Genomic DNA, 22,500 nt, shown 5'->3' with positions numbered 1-22,500 from the left:
CCTTCCATCGCCCGCCTCGGACGCACCTTTACACAACCACATAACGACATAAAAGAAAAACGTGATCAGAAATATGAGCCAGGGAACGGCGACACACCACGAGGCCGCAAGAGGGGTGTTTCTACCAGGAGGAAGAGGAAGCTGGGATGTCCTCGCCGCCTTCGCCGCCGCCGCCGTGCCCAGCTTCCATACCTGTTATTCCGCCACTTTTCGGGCGGGAGACCCCCCTCCCTCCCCCACAAGGTCATCGCATACGCTCGCTTTTGGTCGACGCCAGCTATTTTGCTTCTTCCTCGGCGGTAGTCCACGGCGCCGCATTTCTTTTCGGGCGAACCTGGCGCGGCGCTCAAGCTTTCGTAGTCTTGCCAGTGGGTTTACGTAAGCGGGTGCGAGGCAGCGTTCGTGCATAGGTGTATACACGCAGGCCCGTGCGTGTCAGTATGCGCGGGAGCGTGGCCGCGTTCTATAGCAATGCTGCTCTGCGTGCTTGTGCTTGTCGGCATATCAACACGATGATTTTCGTACGTAGAATTGCAACAAACGACTGTTTGCTTCTTCACCCCTGATACTTCCTTTGCAGTGTTCCCCCCTCACACTACTCGGCCCATTCACGACCATCATCCACACCATAAATGAGGAGCCACATCAACTTCACTACCTCTGCTACCATAGAATATCATGATCATCACCATCTCATGATCACGGCCGCCATGAGCCAGCCCGTCGGGGAGCCTCCCACGTGCCCGCCTCCAACCGCTTCCAATCACCGCCAACTGAAGGCACCGAGCAGGCCTGTTAATAGGTCACGGCACGGCGGGGCTCCCTGACCTCGGTGACCCACCCACACTCTGATTAGCCCCACACGCTGCCTGGCTAATACATCGGGGACCATCCGTATAGCGGAGACAGGGAGAGGGAGAGAGTCACCCTCACCTGTTCTGTGACAGCAGGGTACGGGAAGACCTTGAGAGCAGCCGGGCCACGCTGGTCTCTTCGGCCTGCAACACCGCAGCCCGTCGAGGCGCAACATTTTTGATCCCTTGAGGAGCACTTTTTGCCGTCTACTTCGCGGGCCTTTGCACACATACAAACACACACATATATGCATGTGTGTGTGTGTGTGAATATATAAGTATATAAATAAATACGTTATACATTCACATATATACATCACACACACACACACACACACTATATATATATATATATATATATATATATATATATATATATATATATATATATATATATATATATATATATATATATATTACAACAAACAAAAATTACAAACATACACATATCCACATACGCACCTTAATATAGCCAAAACAACTGACACAACACGGCCTTAATTAGCCCTCCAACGTTATCTAATACAGCACGGTTCATTAAGGAGACAAACAGACGTTTACACTGCAGCCTCATTGTGTTGTGAACTCCCGCTCCCGCTCTCTCTCTCTCTCTCTCTCTCTCTCTCTCTCTCTCTCTCTCTCTCTCTCTCTCTCTCTCTCTCTCTCTCTCTCTCTCTCTCTCTCTCTCTCTCTCTTATCTATGACTCTCTTATCTCTCTCTCTCTCTCTCTCTCTCTCTCTCTCTCTCTCTCTCTCTCTCTCTCTCTCTCTCTCTCTCTCTCTCTCTCTCTCTCACTCACTCACTCACTCACTCACTCACTCACTCACTCACTCACACACCACACACACACACACACACACACACACACACACACACAGACACACACACACACACACACACACACACACACACACACACACACACACACACACACACACACACACACACACACACACACTCACTCACTCTCACTCACACTCACACACTAACACTTACTCTCACTGTGTGTGTGTGTGTGTGTGTGTGTGTGTGTGTGTGTGTGTGTGTGTGTGTGTGTGTGTGTGTGTGTGTGTGTGTGTGAGAGAGAGAGAGAGAGAGAGAGAGAGGAGAGAGAGAGAGAGAGAGAGAGAGAGAGAGAGAGAGAGAGAGAGAGCGAGAGAGAGATTTTGTGCGGGTGTGCGTGTGTTTGTGTGTGTGTGTGTGTGTGTGTGTGTGTGTGTGTGTGTGTGTGTGTGTGTGTGTGTGTGTGTGTGTGTGTGTGTGTGTGTGTGTGTGCGAGAGAGAGAGAGAGAGAGAGAGAGAGAGAGAGAGAGAGAGAGAGAGAGAGAGAGAGAGAGAGAGAGAGAGAGAGAGAGAGAGAGAGGGAGGGGGGGAGGGGGTGGGTGGGTGGGTTTGGGTGGGTGAGTGAGTGAATGTGTATGAATGCGTGAGAGTTTGAGTGTACATGTGTTCTTGCTTTATTCACAAAGGAGCAAAAGCTACAACGGGTACATGTAGTTTCTGCAGTTTTATTCCACCTGTGTCCCTCAGAGCGCCCTCTCCTCCTCTACCACCATCCTTATTGCGTCATTTGTGAGCTAATCTCTCGCTCGCACACTATCTTGACCCTTCTAGACACTGATCCAGCACCGTGTGGTCTTGCCTCCTACTTTCTCTTTCTAATATAATATCAAACTAGCGAAGAGGCGTCTCCCTCACCCAAGGAAAAAAAATTCATTCGCGAGAGAAGCCTCTCATTCCCCAGAGTGACATTATGCGAAAGCCCTCAGCCCAGCAGCCAGGCCGTGCGGCGCATTAGGTGGTAATGGGTGCACGACCTCCGCCGAGCGACTCCCCCGAGCTCAAAAGCCAAAAACGGGAAAGGCCAAATAAGACACACTGCCTTTTACGTACCTTTCGATAATAATCCTGAACGGAGGCCAAGTTCCCCCACACCGAGAGTACTCTCCGCTAAGCAAAACGGAAATGAGTTAATAACCGAAAACGAATGTTTTAAACCCTACCACCCCTGCACCCAATAAATGCCACCGTCTCGCCCGTCCTCGATGAAAGATGGCTTCTCGACGGCACTCTGTAAGGGCCGGAACAGCGGGAGGAGCGGAGCGAGGTACGTGAGCCAGCAGCCGCCTCCCCGCCAGGCCGCCCTCCTGCTGGCGCGCTCGCTTCGCCCTCGACCCAACATCTGTCGCTCGCACCTTCCCTTCTGCCCCATCCGCGGGGGGCCGCGGGCGGGGTCGTCGCACCGAACAAGCCACGACAAGCAACGCCACGGCCACCCTGACGCCAGCCCCGACACGGCCACCGGGGCGCCGGAAGATTAGAAAAGAAAAAGTCGAGGAGCGACCTGCATCCGTGAGCCAGGGTGCGCGCCCGCCGCCGCTCAAATAGAGAGAATGAAGCGCACACACACACTCACTCACACAACTGACCTCGCCGCCACCCTCCTCCTCCTCCTCCTCCTCCTCCTCCTGACACTGTCCACTGTATCTGTTCATTCAACTCGGCCGGACTGATGCATCTGCCTCGAGCCAACTGCGAAGGCAACACATCGGAAGCAAGCAAGGCATAAACATTCCTCCGGATATTGATAGGAGAGAAAAGGTCTTGTTGCTATCTCACCCTCTACTCGTGAAGGGAGTCCTTGTGCACCATCTACTGGAACCCTCACCATCTGTCATTCGTTGAGCGTCACTCACTAATGTTCATGTCCGGCAACTGACGTTTTATGGATGCTGGTCGCGGCTCCTCGTCAATCGCAGACAAAGTTCGCGTGGTACTGACGCTGGGCTCGACCGGGAATGCAAAGTGACGGCGAGGCAGAAGGGGACGATTCCCTCAAGCCTCGGATGCCTTTCTACGCGAGCATCGAAATCTCCCGCCGGAAATCCCAAGAAAGTAAATATTTCTTTTCGCGTGCACTCTCTCACGGCCATTTTTGTTTTACACTCGAGATTCAATAAAAATATCGAAGGTTCCTTTCCGGGGCAAGGTATTTGAGGCACGCCACGGGGAGATAAGGGCGGCGTGAGCATACATCAGCCCGTCCGACGTCCCCGCCGCCGCACCCACTGCCGCCCTCTCGCACCTGTGCCAACATCAGCTCTCTTCGCCTCGGCGCGGGGAGTGAACTCGTGGCCCTGCTTGCAGGCACGAACTCGATTTTTTTAAATGTAACTGTTCAATACGTGCATAAAAGTATAAGCACAAATACAGCTGCCTGTTGAACAAGCACGCACGCTCATGGACAGACAAAACAGACACACATTAAGAACACATTGCACTTGACAGCCAGAATGAGGATACACATAAAATATTTGCGTAGGCCAAAGCTCTTGGAGGAGCGCACATCGGCCAATACCCATACATCGTCGGGAAAAACACAATACATACAGCGAAGAACGAGAAAGTGCAAATTCAGGCCATTCCAACAAAAGGAAAAGATATGTGATAGAAAGAAAGGGTTAGAGGTAATAGATGAGGTAAGGGGGGAGGCGGGCGAGGGGGGGGGAGGAGGGGGAGGAGGAGGAGGAGGAGGAGGAGGAGGAGGAGGAGGAGGAGGAGGAGGAGGAGGAGGAGAGGAGGAGGAGGAGGAGGGGAGGAGGAGGAGAAGGAAAGAGGAGGGAGGAGAGGAGGAGGAGGGAGGAGGAGGGGAGGAGGAGGAGGAGGAGGGGGGAGCGAGGAGGAGGAGGGGAGAGGAGAGGGGAGGTGGAGGAGAAAGGAGAGGAGGGGAGAGTCGAGGAGCAAGGAGGAGGGGAGAGGGAGGAGGAGGGAGGGGAGGAAGGGGAGGAGGAGGGAGAAGGAGGAGGAGAGGAGGAGGAGGAGGAGGTGGGGGAGGAGGAGGAGGAGGAGGAGGAGGAGGAGGAGGAGGAGGAGGAGGAAGAGGAGGAGGAAGAGGAGGAGGAGGAGGAGGAATGGGGGGGTGAGGTCCACTGGAGGAAGGAGGAAGTGGGATGGAAATCAAAATGGAAGAGTAAAAGGGGAAGACAGAGATGGATATGGAGGACCAGATGGGATGGGAAGGACGAAAGGTGGAAATCGAAACGGAGGAGGACACGGAAGGGGACAGACAAACCATAAGAAATGGAAACTATGAACGAGACGTGCATGGAGATGAAAAGGGAGACGGGGATGAGGAAGTGGGTTAGCCTGAAAGAAAGAAAAAATCGAAAGAAAAGAAAAGAGAGAGAAAATAAAATTAGGAAGGAAAGAGAGAGCGAGCCCGTGTAAACATCGGCCCCGCCCTGGTACCGTAAGAGGGGGGCAAGGAGCCTTTTATACTCCATCATTGTTATTAGACGCTCGTGTTTGTAGAGGACAAATACAGCCGCGTCTCGTAACTTTCTCATTACCATGATTAGCTCTCCTCCGATCACGAAGAACAGGGCAGCGCGTGCACGGCCGGCGTACCGCTCGCATCAATGACAGCGCCAGGACTCCTTTCAATGGAGCTTTTATTATGATTTCTCAGATATTTATCAAAGAAACTGAAGTCAACAGACACTTTATCATCATAAATCTTATCTATATAATCAAAAAGTTAATAATAAAACACCGTCTTTCCGGAAAAAAATCTTAAAGTTTTCCGAAACCTATAAACCCTACGAACGGTCCGGAAAAAATAAGCAATAAACGACCGATTCCAAACCTAGCTGACAACAAAACATCAACAAAAACAAAAAGGAAGCACTCGTTTAATGGCTTCAGACGGAAATTCCTTGCAACCCATTTAAACGCTCCCTTTAAACGTTTCCCCGAACTCAGCGTAATAGCTTCAGGGGAAGTCCTACGGCGGGTTTCCGGAAAAGATAGAATGGAAAAATAGTGCTAAGGATACAAAGTCTACTACACTAGGAAGAATTCAGTACTGATGTATTGGGAAAACCCTCTCAAAAATGTGCAAAGGATAATTCTAAAATAATACAGGCTAAAATCCACTCAAGAAAACCCCGGGAAAACTACTACATATGCATTGTGATAATTGTACTAAACGCTCTGCGATAGTTCCACCACAAATTATGCTAAAAAAATCCTCTGAAAATATACTAGGATAATCCTGCAACCTACTTTTCCAATGTACAACCTAATCCCTGTGAAAACCACCTTGAATACAGATGAAGGCACCGACGGTGTAACCGTCACACCAAGACGTGCCTCGCCTTCTTCTGCCTCCTTTGCACCGAATGCCAATGCAAACACGTACAGCGGCGCAGCACACGGAGCGAGCGAGGCGTCCATGGCATCAGGAAATGATCGTCGAGTTATTCCCGCCGAGGACGTCGCCTTCTCCAGGCACCCTCCTCCCTGGAACGGACTGCGTAGATCTCCCTCGCCCTTCCCTTCAGATTGGATACTCAAAGTTCTCTCCCTTTGCTGGTTCCCCTCCTTGGAAAAGTGCGTGTGCGTACGGACGGACGATTGCGTTGTCTGCGAGTTTCTTCGGCGCTCCAACACGGGGAATGGGCAACGTGCGCGAAGGTCGAGGCAGGCCTTATCCTGAGCCCCCAGAGCATTATCCTAATCTCGCCACACCCTCCAGACACAATGATAGGTCAGGACCTTGCCGGCAGGCCTCGGCAGCGTCTCGCGCAGGCTATTGTGTAGGTTTTCGAGCTCGTAAAAGCGTTCTACGACCCGGTCTGCGGAGCGTGAGCGTACCTTCGCCCATGCATGCTCCTCTATCCCATGCACGTCCCCACCCCGTCCTCTTGCGCTTTCCCGGGCGCTTGCGTGGGCAACAAGGCAGGCGTTTAATGGACGAAGGACCCCAACTGGCAACAGTTATGCGGCTTCCCTGCCCTGTCGAGGTCCAGCCGAGTCATGTCCTGCGAGGTCCGGTGTCGGTCGCGGCCCGTCCGGGATCGCATATCCGACGCCGCGGGGACCCGCCGTCGTAATTTACAATGCAAATACGAAAGTGTTTTTCTTTTCTTTACTCTTTCGTGGTGGCGTGTGTGCGGGGGGGGGGGGACTTCTTGAAAGATGAGAAACGCTTTATTTTTCCACTTTTGGCTGCGAATAAAAACGATGAGTGACAAATATTATGCAAGATGTCGAACAGAGGGAACCAAGAAAGGTTAAAGAGTGGTAAGCAAAGGTGCAGCGGGTAATAAACTGACAAAGATATAAAACAGACAGATAGACAAAGGGAGGAAAGGAGAGGAAGGTGAGTTAAGGAGGGGCAGAGAGAGAGAGAGAGAGAGAGAGAGAGAGAGAGAGAGAGAGAGAGAGAGAGAGAGAGAGAGAGAGAGAGAGAGAGGAGAGGAGAGAGAGGAGAGAGAGAGGAGAGAGAGAAGAGAGCGAGAGAAGAGAGAGGGAGAGAGAGAGAAGAGAGAGCGAGAGAAGAGAGAGCGAGAGAAGAGAGAGGAGAGAGAGAGAGAGGAGAGAGAGAGGATGGAGAGAGAGAGGAAGAGGGAGGAGAGAGAAGAGAGAGAGAGAGAGAGAGAAGAGAAGAGAGAGAAGAAAGAGGAGAGACGAGAGAGAGAGAGAGAGAGAGAGAGAGGAGAGAGAGAGAGAAGAGAGAGAGGAGGGAGGAGAGGGAGAGAGAGAGAGAGAGAGAGAGAGAGAGAGAGAGAGAGAGAGAGAGAGAGAGAGAGAGAGAGAGAGAGAGAGGTGAAAACCACGAGAGGAGCAAAGACAGTGAGAGAGAGGTGAGAGGTTGGCATGGGGTAAGGGTCGGCACTCCACCGGGCGAGGCTAGTCTGGACCCAGCCACCATCCCCTGCATGATAACACGCACACAAAATACCTGTCCCCCTCCATCAAGGACACGGACTTTCGCTTCTACACTAACCGAAGGGAAAAAAATAACAATTTTCCATAGGGACTTCTCCAAACTCCAAAGCAAAAACAGACCACGGACCCACAGGCAACAAAACACGCCATTTAAAAGATCTCACAGGAACCGCAACAGTCCACCCGCCAAACTACCTACGTCCCCGCCGTAGGAAAGCGCGAGAGGACCTTTTATGCAGCTGCAACGTGCCCGGGATGCCTCCGACTCCCAACCACTTAGTTACTACTGCAGGGACAGAAAGCGTATTCACCCGGCGTCTCTCTAGGTAGATGTGCAAATCCTGACAAGCAGTAGAGCAAACCCTCCTCTGCGTCACATGGTTTCTACTAAAACAAAAAACTAAACAAAAAAATTGGAGAGGGAGTAGTGCAGATGACTCATCGATGACCCAAGAGCTGTACTTATCCAACGGTCGCGAGAACAACGGACAAAAGACGAAGCGAAAAGGAGAATGGCAGAAGGACAGAGAGAGAACGTGAGGTCAGCCACAAGTGCTGGTGCGGCAGAATGTAACGATGAAAAAAGAGGGGAAGAAAACGCAAAGGAAACACACCTGCACACAAACGAACTTACAGAAGAAAACGGCCTGAGCAAAAGCGAGCGGCGGGCAGCGCGGAGGGCGTGAGGTCGAGGAACGCCAAGTGTCCCCAAGGCGGAGGCCATCGCGGCGGTGGCGGGGCTGCTGCAGGTGTCATTAGTCACCGTCACCCGTGTTATCGGCGGGCGGGGCAGGGCTGGCCTTCGCACGCTCTTCGCCCTTCCATCTGTCGTTGCGTCATGGATACACCTTATCCTGATGTAATAATACCTATCCCAGGCGGGCGCTCAATGATGCTAGATAAACACCATCACTGAGGAGGGCGCACTGGCAACCAGCCCGAGATCCATTGTCCCGCGACGCTTACGAAATCGCGGAGCTCTGCGGCCACGCTCCGACTCTGTCAGCGACGTGCAAGTCTGTATCTTCTTCAGGGTGGTTCTTGCTGCGCGGGGAATAGAAGTCTGGTGTCTCCTCCAATGCTGATTGCATCTTCCTCCCTTAATAAAAAAAACTACTGCACTCTCATGGCATAAATAAGTAATTAAACGGACCCTTTTCCATTTGTTAAGAAGGCCATTTCTCCGCCAAACAAAATTCAACCAAAGCAAGATCCTACTGGAAAGGCAGCCAATTTTATGGGAGAAGTCGCCGCCGACGCAGCTCGCCCTTCAAACGAAACAGGCTGAGACGGCGCAGCGGAGCCTCGGCGTGTCCCCGCCACGCTGCAGGGGCGACCACACATTTTGCATGGAATTCAGGGCATTCTAATATCACTCCCTGCACGAAGAACTTGTCCCTACTTGTGGACTCTGCCAGAATCTTTATCGTTCTCCCTTTCGGAACAGCGGCAGTCCCTCCCCTAATCGAAAGCTGTGTCCGGCGAAGTATCCTGGTCGCGAGGCCTGGGTTCCTCGGGTCTCAGGTCCCGGCCTGGATCTGCCCACCCGCCGCCGAGCGCAGCCCGGCTGTTGCATCAGCAGCAGATGTGTCTCGTGATCAGCAGCGGTCTAAAACTAAAAATAGTAGTGACGACGGAGGGCGGCGGCCGCACCGACAACCTCAACCGACCAACGCCGCCACCTGCATGGAGGGGCGCTCTCACCAAGCCACGCAAGACTCACCCAAACTAAAAAAGAATAAAAATAGCTTTGCTTCCACGGGCCACCTCGCTAACAATTCTGCTCCCCGCCTCTCCTCTCCTCTCTCCTCCCGCGATCCCTCTCCCCCACAAAATTTTATCACCTCGAAGAATAAGCCCGACGTTTACGACTGTAAACTAAAAACAAACATCTCTAAATCTCCGAGAACAGGTAAGCATCAACACCAAGGTTTTGTGTCGCTAACCAAGCATCCAGCACGAGGCCGCAGCAACATAGCAACAGCCGAGAAGGCATCCGACGTGACCGCTAGAATCCGTCGCTCCGATTATCAGATAGAATCATTAAGCAGGATATTCACACGTCCTCCCGCGCACGTCAGTGACCCTTACCAGACACTAAACCTTTACATTTACAAATAAAATTCCAGCTTTTATCTTTTTATCGCTATTAAACAACTGTAAGAGATGAAAAAATCTGACCAAGAGATGCAAGAGGCACACAGCGTGAGGGTGCACTTAGCGGCCATCTGCGCCGCGCTCCGCCCTGGCTTCGTTTCCCGCAATGAACTGTGGCGATGCCTCGCCTGCCGCCCTTAGCTGACGTTAATGACACCGGACGGCGGGGACCTGCCCTGGACGCTGCCCGTCATTAGCAACGGCGCGGCCGCGGCTGACTGCCACTCGCAGAATCATGTCCGTCTGTCTCTGTCGCTCTCTCTCCCTTTCCGTGTGGGGGAGGGAGAACGAGATAAACGAGAAGAGAAGAGAAGAGAAGAGAAGAGGAGAGAGAGAGAGAGAGAGAGAGAGAGAGAGAGAGAGAGAGAGAGAGAGAGAGAGAGAGAGAGAGAGAGAGGGGGGGGGGGAGTTAGATAAAAACTTCAGCCTAAAAATGCAGTACATTCACTCACTAGCATCATCCAATTACACGGCAAAAGAAAAAGAAAAAGAAATAATAAAAATGAAAAAAACTCGCTAACTTTTGACAACCTTGGTCATACTTCATTCACGGACCACAGGCCCTTAATTCATTCACAAAATCTAATCAATGAACCATGTTTACACGGCGGGAGAGATCTGGGACGGCTGCGGTTCGGGGGCGAGGCGAGGCGTAACAGGGTCGGCGGCGGAGGCGGTGGTGGGCGGCGGGAGGAGGAGGAGGCAAGCTCGAGGATTTCCAGGCGCACAGCGACTAATTCCCCACAAGACCGCCCGGTCCATCCAGTGCCACCGCCCCGGGGGCACTCCACGCAACAACAGACAGACAGAGCAGGACGTTTTCAGGACATTTCATTCCCCGCGGGCATTTCGTTTGTTAAGCCAGACGAAGGACATAATGATAAGCTTAACTCACACCACAGGAGAGATAATACAGCCTGCCCGAGGGCGTGGCACAAAGCCTGGGGGAGGGGGTGCTGGTGTAAGAGGCGCAGGAGGCAGAGGAGATGGCGTGAGTCTAGGCGTGCGGGCGTGTCCTATACTAAGGATAGCAACACCAACACGCAAAGCCTGGTAACCACGGGCAACACGAACATGAGGGTATAAGCTTGTTTTTAGACAATGGAAGGAGAGAAGGGAGAGAGGAAAGACAAAGAGAGAGGGAGATACGGCGCAAACGTACAAAAAATATGAGTAATTAGAGAGAGATAGGCAGAGTTTATTACCCGCTCTGTACCACTATCCTTAGCACTATCCTTAGACCCGAGTGGCCCCAAATCGAGCCCTGCGAAGACGTGCCCTTGTCTCCATAGCAGTAGGCGAAGAGAACTAGGCGTCGTGTTGGGCGTGGTGGGCGTCTACGCCGCCGGGCTGCCCACTACACTTACCTCAGGGACTCATTCAATGACACACGCACACGAATACTTACATGCATATACAGACAAGTGAATATATGTACATGTCATATATTCCTCTGTCTTCTACCCCCCCCCCCTCTCTCTCTCTCTCTCTCTCTCTCTCTCTCTCTCTCTCTCTCTCTCTCTCTCTCTCTCTCTCTCTCTCTCTCTCTCTCTCTCTGTATGTGTGTGTGTTTTTTCTCTATGTCAGTGCGTGTCCGTCTCTGTCTCTGTCTCCCTGTTTCTGTCTCTGTCTCTGTCTCTGTCTCTCTGTGTCTTTTTCTCTTTATCTCTCTGTCTCTGTCTCTCTTTCTCCCTCCCTCCCCGCATTCACACGCGCGCGCGCACACCCGGGCAGTCCTTCCTTCCCCCTGCCAAGGTATCACAAAATTATACTTCTACTCTAGGTCATGAAGGACTCGATGGGCCCACGTAAACTATGTTAGGCCTAAATCTTCTGCTACTTGATATTTGTCCAGATTCGGGAGGATCGTATAAACCTAACCTGCTCCACGAGATGATTTTAAAAGATAAATGAATGAAAGAAAGCCATAGAACTTACGTACGTACATACATACACACATACGAATCAGACTCCTCCTTATCCTTGCCCTTCCTACCACTCCTTTCTTGACCAGTGTCGCTCAGGAAAGCGCGATGATTTCTTGGCGCAATGAATACGCAATGTGCTTGACCCTCGGAAAGAAAGGGAGAGGAAGGGAAGGGTTGGGGAAGGGAAGGGTTGGGGAAGGGAAGGGGAGGGGAGGGGAGGGGAGGGGGAGGGGAAGAGGAGGGGAGGGGAGGGAAGGTGAGGAGAGGGAAGGGAAGGTGAGTAGAGGAGAGGAGGGGGAGGGAGGTGATCGGAAAAACATGCGGTCGACAATACTGGCTGCGGACGAGCGGTCACGCCTGCGGTGAGCGGGCGGGCGGGCGGGGGACAGGAGGACAGCGCCAGGATAACGTATCACTTTCACCCGCGCTCAAGCAAGCCACGTGAAACCTACCTGCCTCCCCTCCCCCTCCCCTTCTTCGCCTCCTCCCTTCCTCTTCCCCCAAATGAACTTCCTGGGGAGAGGGGGCGATGTTTGGTAGCTGGATAGGGGTGGGGGGAGATGAGGGAGGAGTAGAGGGAGCTATTATCCTGCAGTCTCGTGTCCAGGACTGGGAAGGGATGGCGAAGGCCCCTCGGGACGCGCTCGTCCTTTCAGAGATCCGTTTGTCTTTGTCAGAGGAACAGAAGATGAAAGGTGAACAGCGAGGAGGAGGAATAAAGAAAAGGTGGAAGAGGAGCCGAAGGAGAAAAAGAAGTAGGAGGGGTGGAAAAAGAGGAAAGAGAAGAGGAGGAGGAGGAGGAGGAGGAGGAGGAGGAGGAGGAGGAGGAGGAGGAGGAGGAGGAGGAGGAGGAGGAGGAGGAGGAGGAGGAGGAGGAGGAGGGAGACGACAGCGACGAGGAAGAGACTGCAGACTGCGTAAAAAAGGTCGGCGGTGGATTAAGACAGACGAGTGGAAGGCGTCCATGAGAATCCCACTATATCGCTCCCCTTCCTGGAGGGTCCGGCCACGCCCCTATACATCACATCGTCCCGTCACCGCTGCCGCTGCCCCTCGCCGCGCCAAAAACCGAAACACCGGCGCCGAGGTCACCTCCTCACGGCTCATTCTCCCCCTTTCCTTCCTCCTTACACCTCATTATCTTCCTCTCTGCCTTCCCCCTTCCGCCTCATTCTCCCTTTCCTCACAATGCCCCATTCTCCTCCTCTCCCTCCTTCCCCCACCTCTCCTCCCTCGGCCCCGCGTGTCCCTCGGCCGCCGTTCCGAACGGGTAGAAGGAGCGTGCGCCTTTTGCGCCGTCCTTATCGTCATCCGCATCGCGGCGCGACGGACTAAATTTAGCTCGATAATATATGCAGGGATAAAGGGGGCGGGGACGGCGTAGGCTCTGACACCAGCAATATCCCCGTTTCAGCATAAGGGACGTATAAATTAATACGTAATAGACTCATGCATAATAAACACGTTTAATAACCTCCGATCGCATTTGCATACTTCGAGAGTTACAAAGTCGTCGCTCCGCATGAAAACAAAGCATGCACGGTATATTTCATAACACAAACGCGCATAATTCTGCATAGCCAAAGCTCTATCGACTCGCGTTAAAAGCAGACAATTAATAACAGACCGAGAACCGTGCGTGAAGTGGCATGAGATGCCTCTCCCCTTGGCCTTCCCCTCCCCCTCCCTTCCGTTCGGCTCACCTGCCTTCTCAGTCCTCTTCCACTCCCTTCACTTCCCTTCTCCTTCCCTTCCTTACTTTACCCTCCTCTCCCTTAGTCTGGCTTGGCCCCTTCTCCCTCTTTCCCATCCGCCCTGCTCCCCCCTTACCTCCTTCCCCCTCTGCCCCTCCCCCTCCCCCTCGAAGCTCCTCACACACGAGCAAAAACTTGCCCGGGACCGCGTCACGTGGCCGGCGCTCCTCGGAGGCAGCCGCCCCGGCACACAGCGCCGAACGATCCCTCGGCGCGCTCACGACGGCGGCGACGACAGCGAAGAGTAAGGGAAGAAGGGCAAATTAGGAGGAACAAAGAAACAGGCTGTCGCAAGATCAATGAAGACGTTATTCCTATCATATCTCCCATCCCTTTCTTCTCTTCTCTTCTATCATTATGTCACTTCTTTTCTTCTTCATCTCTTTCCCTCCCTCCGCTACTAGCCTTTTCCTCCCCAAGCACCTATTCCCACCCTCCTTCACCCCTCCTTCCTCCTCCCTCCCTCCCTAACCACCCCTTCCTCCTCTCCCAAGCACCTTTATCCCTCTTTCCCTGGCTTCCCTCCCCCTCCCTCCCTGGCCTCCGCGATTACGCCCTAGTCTTTTACAACGACGACATTAATTAACCTGCTCGTGCATCCCAGCCTCGAATCAGTGTCCTCGCTAATTACCTCTCCTCACTAATTAAGCGTTGTTCCTCGTCTGTAAATGATGCAGTTTTTTATATCTTTATTTGATCTTTTTTGCTTCCCGTTTGCAGAGGGAGAGAAAAAGGCGCTGCTGTGTAAAAGGGGCGTGGGGCTGCGCTGCTAGCCTCGACTCTGGCATTCTGCACGCCCTTTGCAGCAACAGAAATCCGCTGGGGGGAGGGGGCACAACACATGCGCAGCAGCAGCAGTAGCAAGAGTAGCAGCAGGAGGAGGAAGAAAAAGAAATGCAAGCTGCAAGGTCACGAGCCGCAAGGTCATCCCAACCACGGCTGAGCAACATATCTATCGACTGCAAATAACAGACAAACAGGAAAAAGTAAGTGAAGACTAAAATAACAAGCAGAATAAAACAGGTCAGAAGACCGTAAAACACGTCAGACAAACACGAATCTACCATGATGTGAGGAGCAGCGAGACTGCAGTGGTGCATCCGTCACACTACATTTTTTTCTTTTTTCTTTCCTTTTAAGCACACAGATACAGACACAGAACAGACAGACAGACAGACAGACAGACAGACAGACATGACTGACAGACGCATACACACAAAAAAGATCCACATCTTTTCCTGCCTACCTCCATCGTTACCTCTATTACCACCTTCCTTCCTTCCTTCCCCTTCCCCTCCCCTACCCCCACCCCAGCACCCCCGCCGCCAGCAGAGCGAGCGTGCTGGAAGAGGCCGGGCGCATCACGCACACCCACAGAGGAGACTAAGTATGATCAAACACGGCTGACCTTTCCCACCTGCGCCGAGCGATGTGCTGCGATCGCAACAGCCCACGACGGACAAGAGTGCTGCTACGTTCAGAAAAAAATAGATGGGGGAGGAGGGGGAGGGAACGGAAAGCAAGCGAAAAGAAAAACAAGGAAACGAGGAAGGGCGAACGTTTACGAACCATAGGAAGTAAGGAAAGCACAGAAAAAATAATGAAATTCATCTTGGTCACTTAGAATGAGTTACGTTTTACTGACAATGCGGAAGAAAAACCTCAAGAGCGAATGCCAGAAAAACAAAATCTTCCCGGGAGTGCCATAAAAGAGGCATCTGAGCACCCCCCTCCCTCTCTTTCTTACCCCCCCCCCCCCGATGCCACCCTGAACCGAAGCGTTGCTCTCTCGTCACGACAACAGCCTGGCAAAGGGCATGTCGCAGTAAACCGGCATGGCAGCAGCGTATAACGGGGGAGGGAGGCAGAGAGAGGGGAAGAAGGGGAAGGGGAAGGGGAGTTAGGGAACGAAATGGAGGAGGAAGAAGAGGAGGAGGAGGAGGAGGAAAATGAGAAATTGTAGGAGGAAGAAGAGGAGGAAAGTAGTGGTGGTGGTGGTGGTGGTGGTGGTGGTGGTGGTGGTGGTGGTGGTGGTGGTGGTGGTGGTGGTGGTGGTGGTGGTGGTGGTGGTGGTGGTGGTGGTGGTGGTGGTGGTGGTGGTGGTGGTGGTGGTGGTGGTGGTGGTGGTGGTGGTGGTGGTGGTGGTGGTGGTGGTGGTGGTGGTGGTGGTGGTGGTGGATGAAGAAGGAGAAGGAGAAAGAGAAGTAGAAGTAGAAGAAGAAGAAAAAAGAAGAAGAAGAAGAAGGATGAGAAGGAGGAGGAGTAAGAGGATGAGGAGGAGAAGGAATAGAAGGAGGAGAAGAAAAAGAAGCAAATACGGAAGACTGCACGGTTAAAAGCCAGATCTCACGTGACACTGCACTTTGGCCCCGCGTTACGTCACACGCGAGCGGAGAGTACCGTTAGTTATCTTACAAGGCCTGGGCCAAAGGCAAGGCAATGCCAGAGCTCCGCCAGCTCAGTGCCAATGCCAAGTGACGTCATGACAGAAGGCATTACGGGGAAGAAACAACAACAACGACACATAACATAGAAGCCGAACCGTCAGCAGTCTTGACCCGCCACGCACGCGGAAGGCCGCTACTCCCGACTACGGCGAAGGACGACCGCTGGCTGCCGCTACGCTGCCGGAAAGCTTATTAAGAACCGAACTCCCTTCCTGAACCTCTGGGATATCCCTCCGCTAGCAGATTTCCTTCGTTTTCTTCCCTTCATTCCTTCCCTACATCTACCCATCTCCCCATCCCTTCCTCCCCATACACCTTCCCTCCCTTCCTTCCCACCTATCCGCCTTCCCTCCCTGCCTCCCTCCTTCCCTGCCTTTCTCCTCCCCACTCACTTTCCTTCCCTCCCTTCCTCTCTCCCCACCCACCTTCCCACCCTCCCTCTCCGTCCCTCCCTAAACACATAATAAGATGCGCTTATCACGCCTCCCTGCGAAACCTCCGTAGACTCCCTGAAAAGGGTTTAAGGTAGACGCGAGGAGCCGACCACCTAAAACGAGAGACCGAGATCGCGCTCTTCCGCCCCGAGATAATCGGCTTAGCTTGAACTGTGCCCAAAGAACGCCCAACATCGCCTCCACGCACACAACGGACGCAGCAGCTGGACAAAGCGCGTGACGTCAAAGCCAGCGTTTCACTTTCGTTCGTCTGTCCGCCTTCAGGAGCGGCGTCGTCCCTTTGTCGCGCTAGAGGCACGACTGCAGTGACTCCCGCAAATGTCAACAGATAATATGCGACAACGACGACCTCTGGTATTGGTACTACCCTTTGCTAATCAGATAAAGGTATGCCAAACACGGTTTACAGGTAGCAAGCATACAGGAGGTACGACTATCACTACTACTGCCAGCTAGTAAATCAAAGGTATAACTAATACCACCAAAAAGAGGGAACTACAACAGGCACTTCTAAAACTAGCTAGCAGATGAAAGACACGACTACAACGCATCAGTTTAGCAGTGATTAGTGATTTACTACCAGTTACGTTTTCGGACCATAAAACGGGGAAAAAGAGCGAGAAGGGGAGAAAAAATGGCATAAGACACCCCAGTGTGTCGTAATGGGCAGGTGAAGGCTGACAGGTATCCCTCACCCCTCTTCCTCCCCTGCCCCTGCCCCCTTCCTCTATCCTCCCGTTCCCCTGCCTTATCAGAACAACAAACAAAACGAGAAAAACGAATGTCAACCTTCCTCCCTCAGCCCAGGCTAATTCTAGCAGCCCATTACGTCATGTCCAAGTCCGTTCGAAATGAAGGAAATGACAGGATTTTTTCGTAGTGGACGCGATGAATTTACTGTTATATCAAAGAAGGGAGAGAAGGACGAACGGGAGAAAGAGGGGGGGGGGGGCGAACGGGGGATATGAGGAGGTGAGGGAGGAAGCGCTTATCGTCCTGGCACTGAGCCAAGGGCAATGAAGCTTGCAATGAAAAACTGAATGTTTACCAGCAACAAAGTAGCGCCAATTCGTAATGTGGACGGTTGATAATGCGTTTCAAATCGCTTTCACTATCAGTCGGGACGAAGGCTGACATCTTACCATATCAACATCAACGGCAAACAGATGTCACACTATGAACACTACAATAATGATAATAATGTCAATGATATCGATAAAAAAGGGCAGTTCTAAAGAAAAAAGAGGAAAAAACATCAACGAAAAGAATGGCAACCTAAACCATTTCAACTCCACTTCAACGACTACCAGCCTACCCGGAAGCGTAAGTCAAAGAAGACAATGAAGAAAATGGGGAAATAGGGTGGCACTCTATGCCTCCTGTTACTCTCATTAGTTAAAAGGTGGCATCAGCAGGACGGGCAGGTGCAAAATGGGGGGTGGGGGGGGGGAGGGAGGGAGGGAGGGAGGGAGGGAGGGAGGGAGGGAGGGAGGGAGGGAGGGAGGGGGGAACCAGGATGGAGGGGAGGGTGGGTCTGAGGATAGGAAGTGGCGATGAATGAGGGAGAAAAGGGTTTGCCACTTAGGGGGAGAAAACGGAAAAACACGCAAGGGTAGAGACGCTTTAGCCGTGACAAACGACAGAGACAAACAATCGATTCGTCCTCAATAAATGAAGATCTAACCATAATTTGTTTATCATTACTTTCTTTCCATTTATTATTTTAATCTAGTTTCAACTTCAACATCACCTACTTCCAAAGGTCTGCCATCCACACAGCATGCACCACGACAGCTGTGGGTGGAGCGCTGTGGGTGTGGGAAGACGGGGTGGTAAGGTGGAGAAAGGTAAGACGTCACGCCCACAACCGGTTCTTACACAGCCAAGCGTGAAAAATACATATACTTCCCACCATCTAATACACTTTCTTATGCACTGAATTAATATTAAAATGATCCAACGGAAGGGAAGTGAGAGAACGATTAGGTTCGTCCAACGTTACTTCGCCTGAGACACTCTGTGTCCAGTCGTGGGACACGTGTATCTCTGTTTAAGGAGGAACAAGCAAAAAGATGGCGAGGGCGAACGTGTGATGCTCCTGCTTCGATGAATTATGTTTTCTTTAATGAATTTGGTATCGACATATTAACTCTCGATAGAATTAGAATCTTAATGAACGTGACTCTAAGATCTGCAATCTTTACGAGTCTGACCTCGACCGAACATGCACCTGATTGTAAGCACTGTACATTACCTCTTCTCCAGCGCTATTCTCGGCACTGTTGTCACTGTTGCTCGAGCTCTGCGCCCTTTGCATGAGGTACCTGAGCCTGACCGAGGGCTTGATGGGGCAGCCGTCGGGCGGCGCCCCATCCTCACTCTCCAGCAAGGGCCGCACGACACGGAACGTTTCCTTACGAATGAGCCGCGACCCCGAGCGGGGGCGAGGCTTGTCCACACTCAGGCTGCCCACCAGCGCCTTGGGGCCCTTGGTCACGCTGGGGAGCGTGGCTGTCTTTCTCGGGGGCGCCATGTTGTGCATGGGGCCCATGGCAATACTGATGGTGGTGGACTTGACGGCGTGGGCCTGGTTCTTGCCTACATCCCGCCCTTTGCGATGTGCGCCGCCCAGGCCGTGATTGTCAGCGCCGCCGACGTGAACGCGACTCCTGTGTTTCTGGTTCTCCTTGTTACTAGTGTTTGTCGCGGGGCTGCGGCCGATGCTCACGGTGGCGGCAGAGGCGGGGGAGGGGGCGGGCGGCGCGGCGACGCTGCTGTCTGTCTTGCTGTCGCTTTTCTGATGTTTCTTGGGCCTCAGCATAGACATGCGCGACGACGTGAGCTTCTTGATGGGTTTGATGATGTGCTGCTGCGCCGGGTTGTTGTAGCGGTTGATGAGCACCGCCACCGTGCCCTGCTTCTTGTTGCACTTGATGGACTTGACGCGGCCGCGTTTCGGACTCGCCTTCTTCTCCACGTCCGAATCCTCGCACGTGGAGTACCCACTGTGCCTTCGGCCGCCACTGCCGGCGCCCGCCTTGGGGCTGCTGCCGGGGACATGACTAGTTGCGCTGACGGCCTTGCCTCGAAGAGCCGGCGAGGGCTCTGTGTGGGCGCTAAGCCTCTGCTGCGCCGTGGCCTGGGCGTGCAGGTGCTGGTGCGGGGAGAACCCCCCCGCGGCGGCACGTGAATGTTTGCTCCCGCTCCCGTGACTACTATGCACCGCACAACCACTGTTATAATTAATACACTCACTGCACTCATTCACATTCTGCGAGCGAGGCGTGTTGTTATATCCACTTATCACATTGTCGACACCTGAGTTGTTCAATACTCCACTGGCAGACACACCGCCGTGTCCTCTTAAGTTCCTCAAGTTCATATTTACAGTGTTATTATTTACACATGTACCCAGGTACTGGTTCTCCCCAGGGCAGCCATGGGAGCCCCTGCCCTTCCCCCCTGACGTCGGCGTCTCGTAGGACGACCCACTGACACCCGACGAGGACGAGTCCGTCGACATCTTGCGCCCGTCGTCGAGGCCGCAGCCGAGCTCGGGCTCACTCTCCGCGCCCGACGTGTATCGCTTCTCGCGCCCCCTGCCCTGAGAGGCCCTCATGCCAGGGCGCGCTGAGGGCGGCTTCTTCTTGGCCACAGGGGGCGTGCGCAGCATGTTGGAGCCAGGAAGCAACCTGGCAGTCAGGGCGGACAGCACATCAGGCTTGAACTTGCTGCCCGAGGCTGCGTGCTTGGGCTTGGTCGTCTCCAGGGTGTGTCCGTGGTGGGCGCGGAGGTGGTGGCGGGGGTCGTGCGCCCGAGGGAGGGTATTGCTGGGGGGCGGCTGCGATATACCCCTCGGCGCGCGCGACCGGTCGCCGCTGAGGGGAGGTAGGTCTCGGGCCTGCGAGCGGTTGGTTCGGTCGCGCCCCCGAGGAAGCCCCAGGGACTCGCGCGGCGTCCTGACGGGGCTGGAGTCCCGAGCCCTTTTGTCATTCTCCTGGCGGCTCCGACTCATGTCCCGAGGGCGGCTCGCGTGACGACCTCGCTGCTGACTGCTGTCCCGCTCGCGCGCGGCGCTACTGTCCCTTATTCGCGGATGGTCAGGCTCGCGCGCGCAGCTGTTGTCACGTGCGCGAAGGGGATGCTGCTCGCTGGACCGCCGCTCCTTGCTGGGGCTGCCCGTCCGCTTCCGGCTCTTGCTCCGGTGGGGGCGCACGGGCGGCGAAACCATTACGTTCTCCTTCTGCTGCGTCATATCTGGGTGGGGCAGCTGGTGCCACTCGGCGCTGGGGGCGCCAGACTTGGCGAGGCACACCAGGGGGTCCTGGGCGACGTTGTTGTTGTTGAGGAGGTCGTCCCTCAGGTCAGGCAGCTGGCTGGTGTTGACGAAGGTGCGCACGTGGCCCCCTCCGCACACCAGGGCGCCGGAGGGTGAGGCCACCGCCAGCTGCTGCTGCTGCTGCTGCCCGGGGTTGTTGAAAAGCGACGAATCCTTTAGAGGTGATCGCTTGCCCGAGCGCGGCGCTGGAGACCGGCCGAAGGTCACGTGATCCAGGACCGAGGGCACGGTGTCGCCAAGCTTCTCCTGTAGGCGACGCATGAGTTGCAGCAACCTGCGCGAAGGTGTGACTCCTGCTAACTCCCGCCAGGCATCTCTCAGGTCAAACACTCCCGCACGTCCACTGCTGCCACTCGGAGGCTGCTCGCCCGACCCTCCGCGGGGCGGCCGCCGCCTCTTGCTTCTTCGGCTGAAGGTGCCACTCCCGAGCCCAGCACCTTCGTCGTCTTGCACCTCGGCGTCCTCGCCCTCCTGCAATTTGCGAGCGAAATCGGCCAAAATGTTCTTGTTGAGGATGTCCAGTTGGCGCAACGTCTCAGTGTTAAGCTCTCCGGGCAAGCGCGGCGAGGGCGGCGGCGAGGGGCTGCTGCTGCCAGGCGAAGGCCCTCCAGAAGGCTGCTCCCCACCTCCAAACGAGGAGGACGTCCACAGACCGCTGTCGGAGGACTGGTCGGAGAGTGGCGGGGTGGGCGGCGGCGAGGCGGAGCGGCGCGAAGGTCCTCCCGGCACGGCGGAGCTACACACACTGAGGGCCCCGTTAGCGCGTGGCCTCGACTCGCTCCTGTCCTGGCTGGTGCCGTCGCGGGCTCCTCCCCCGCCGCCATCCTGCGCCTCGCCCGACGCTACCTCGCAGGACGCCGTCGCCTCTACAGGCAGGCACACGGTGTAGGGCATGGGGAACAGAAACAGCGTCTGGGAGGTGATGAGGGGGCGGCCTGCGGTCGTCATGGTGGGGAAGAGGAGGGGGACACGAAGGGGGTTGCCACGGCGTCGAGAAGTATCACAAAGCGTGTCGCTTAATCACCGTCGAAGCAGATCCCGAAGATGCAGTCACGCATGTCATCGTCGCAGTCGCCAAGCACAAATCCAGCCCGAAATAAGGGGCGGAGCACGTGTCTCCACCACGGGGAAGGGTTGAGGGACGGGGAGGGGGTGGGGGTCAGCAAGCGGCCTTGAGATGTCCCTACACGGAAGTTGCGAGGAGTAAATGTGAGGAGGGAAGGAATGGAGGGAAGGGAGGGAATGAGAAGGGGGAGCTTGGAACTTCGTAGACACTTCTCCCTTTTATGCTAAGCTGTCGGCATTAAGTGTTTAAGGACTAGCTGCATCGCCGGCAGTCCTCCGCTCCTCGCCGGCGCTGCAACCGCTCGCAACCTCCGTTTCTCTTCCAGTTACTATACACTATTTCCTCTTATCAAGTCCAGTTACAGCTCTGAAATGGCTTCACACTTGCATACACCTTTTTCCCGGTTCTTACTGCGAAGAGTGCGAAGCATTTGCAATCAGCACGCGTGCATTACTGCAGCTTCCTGGTCCGTGATCCCTTCGTTCTCGCGTTATGTGCGTGGGAATGACCAAGGTTCTCTCCCTGCACACGCCCGCTATCACCGCGCCTAACAATAATGAGATCCACGATTTTTATGGTTCGTTAAATACCTGTAAAAGCAGAGACATTTTAGGGTGCCGTAAGCGAAGAGCATGGAAAGGGGATGGCGATGATGGTGTTAAGGAGGAGGAGGAGGAGGAAAAGGAAGACCAAGAAGAAAACAGTTTGCAGTGCCAACAAACACTTCCTGTAGCAGAGCAGATGATGTTGGTGAGTGAGCCGAAATG

At 54.0% G+C, this 22,500-nt stretch overlaps 1 protein-coding gene across 3 annotated transcripts in view; it reads right to left on the bottom strand.

Moving 5' to 3' along the window:
* Nucleotides 1-21,774, bottom strand: part of LOC119596802 (flippase kinase 1-like) — a 71,378-nt gene extending 49,604 nt beyond the window's left edge. Inside the window, exon 1 of one of the 3 annotated variants that reach the window (XM_037946129.1) lies at nt 18,583-21,774. In XM_037946129.1, the coding sequence (XP_037802057.1) occupies nt 18,583-21,615 (3,033 nt within the window). In that variant the 5' untranslated portion in view covers nt 21,616-21,774. The remainder of the gene's footprint in view (nt 1-18,582) is intronic. The other 2 variants (XM_037946130.1, XM_037946128.1) reach the window with 2 other exon arrangements.
* Nucleotides 21,775-22,500: the final 726 nt, after the last annotated feature.

The sequence above is a fragment of the Penaeus monodon genome, chromosome 38 (genome assembly GCF_015228065.2).
Source record: "Penaeus monodon isolate SGIC_2016 chromosome 38, NSTDA_Pmon_1, whole genome shotgun sequence".
Classification (NCBI taxonomy): Eukaryota; Metazoa; Arthropoda; class Malacostraca; order Decapoda; family Penaeidae; genus Penaeus; species Penaeus monodon.
Note: the sequence above shows the minus strand (reverse complement) of the source record. Positions and strands in the feature narration are given on the sequence as shown.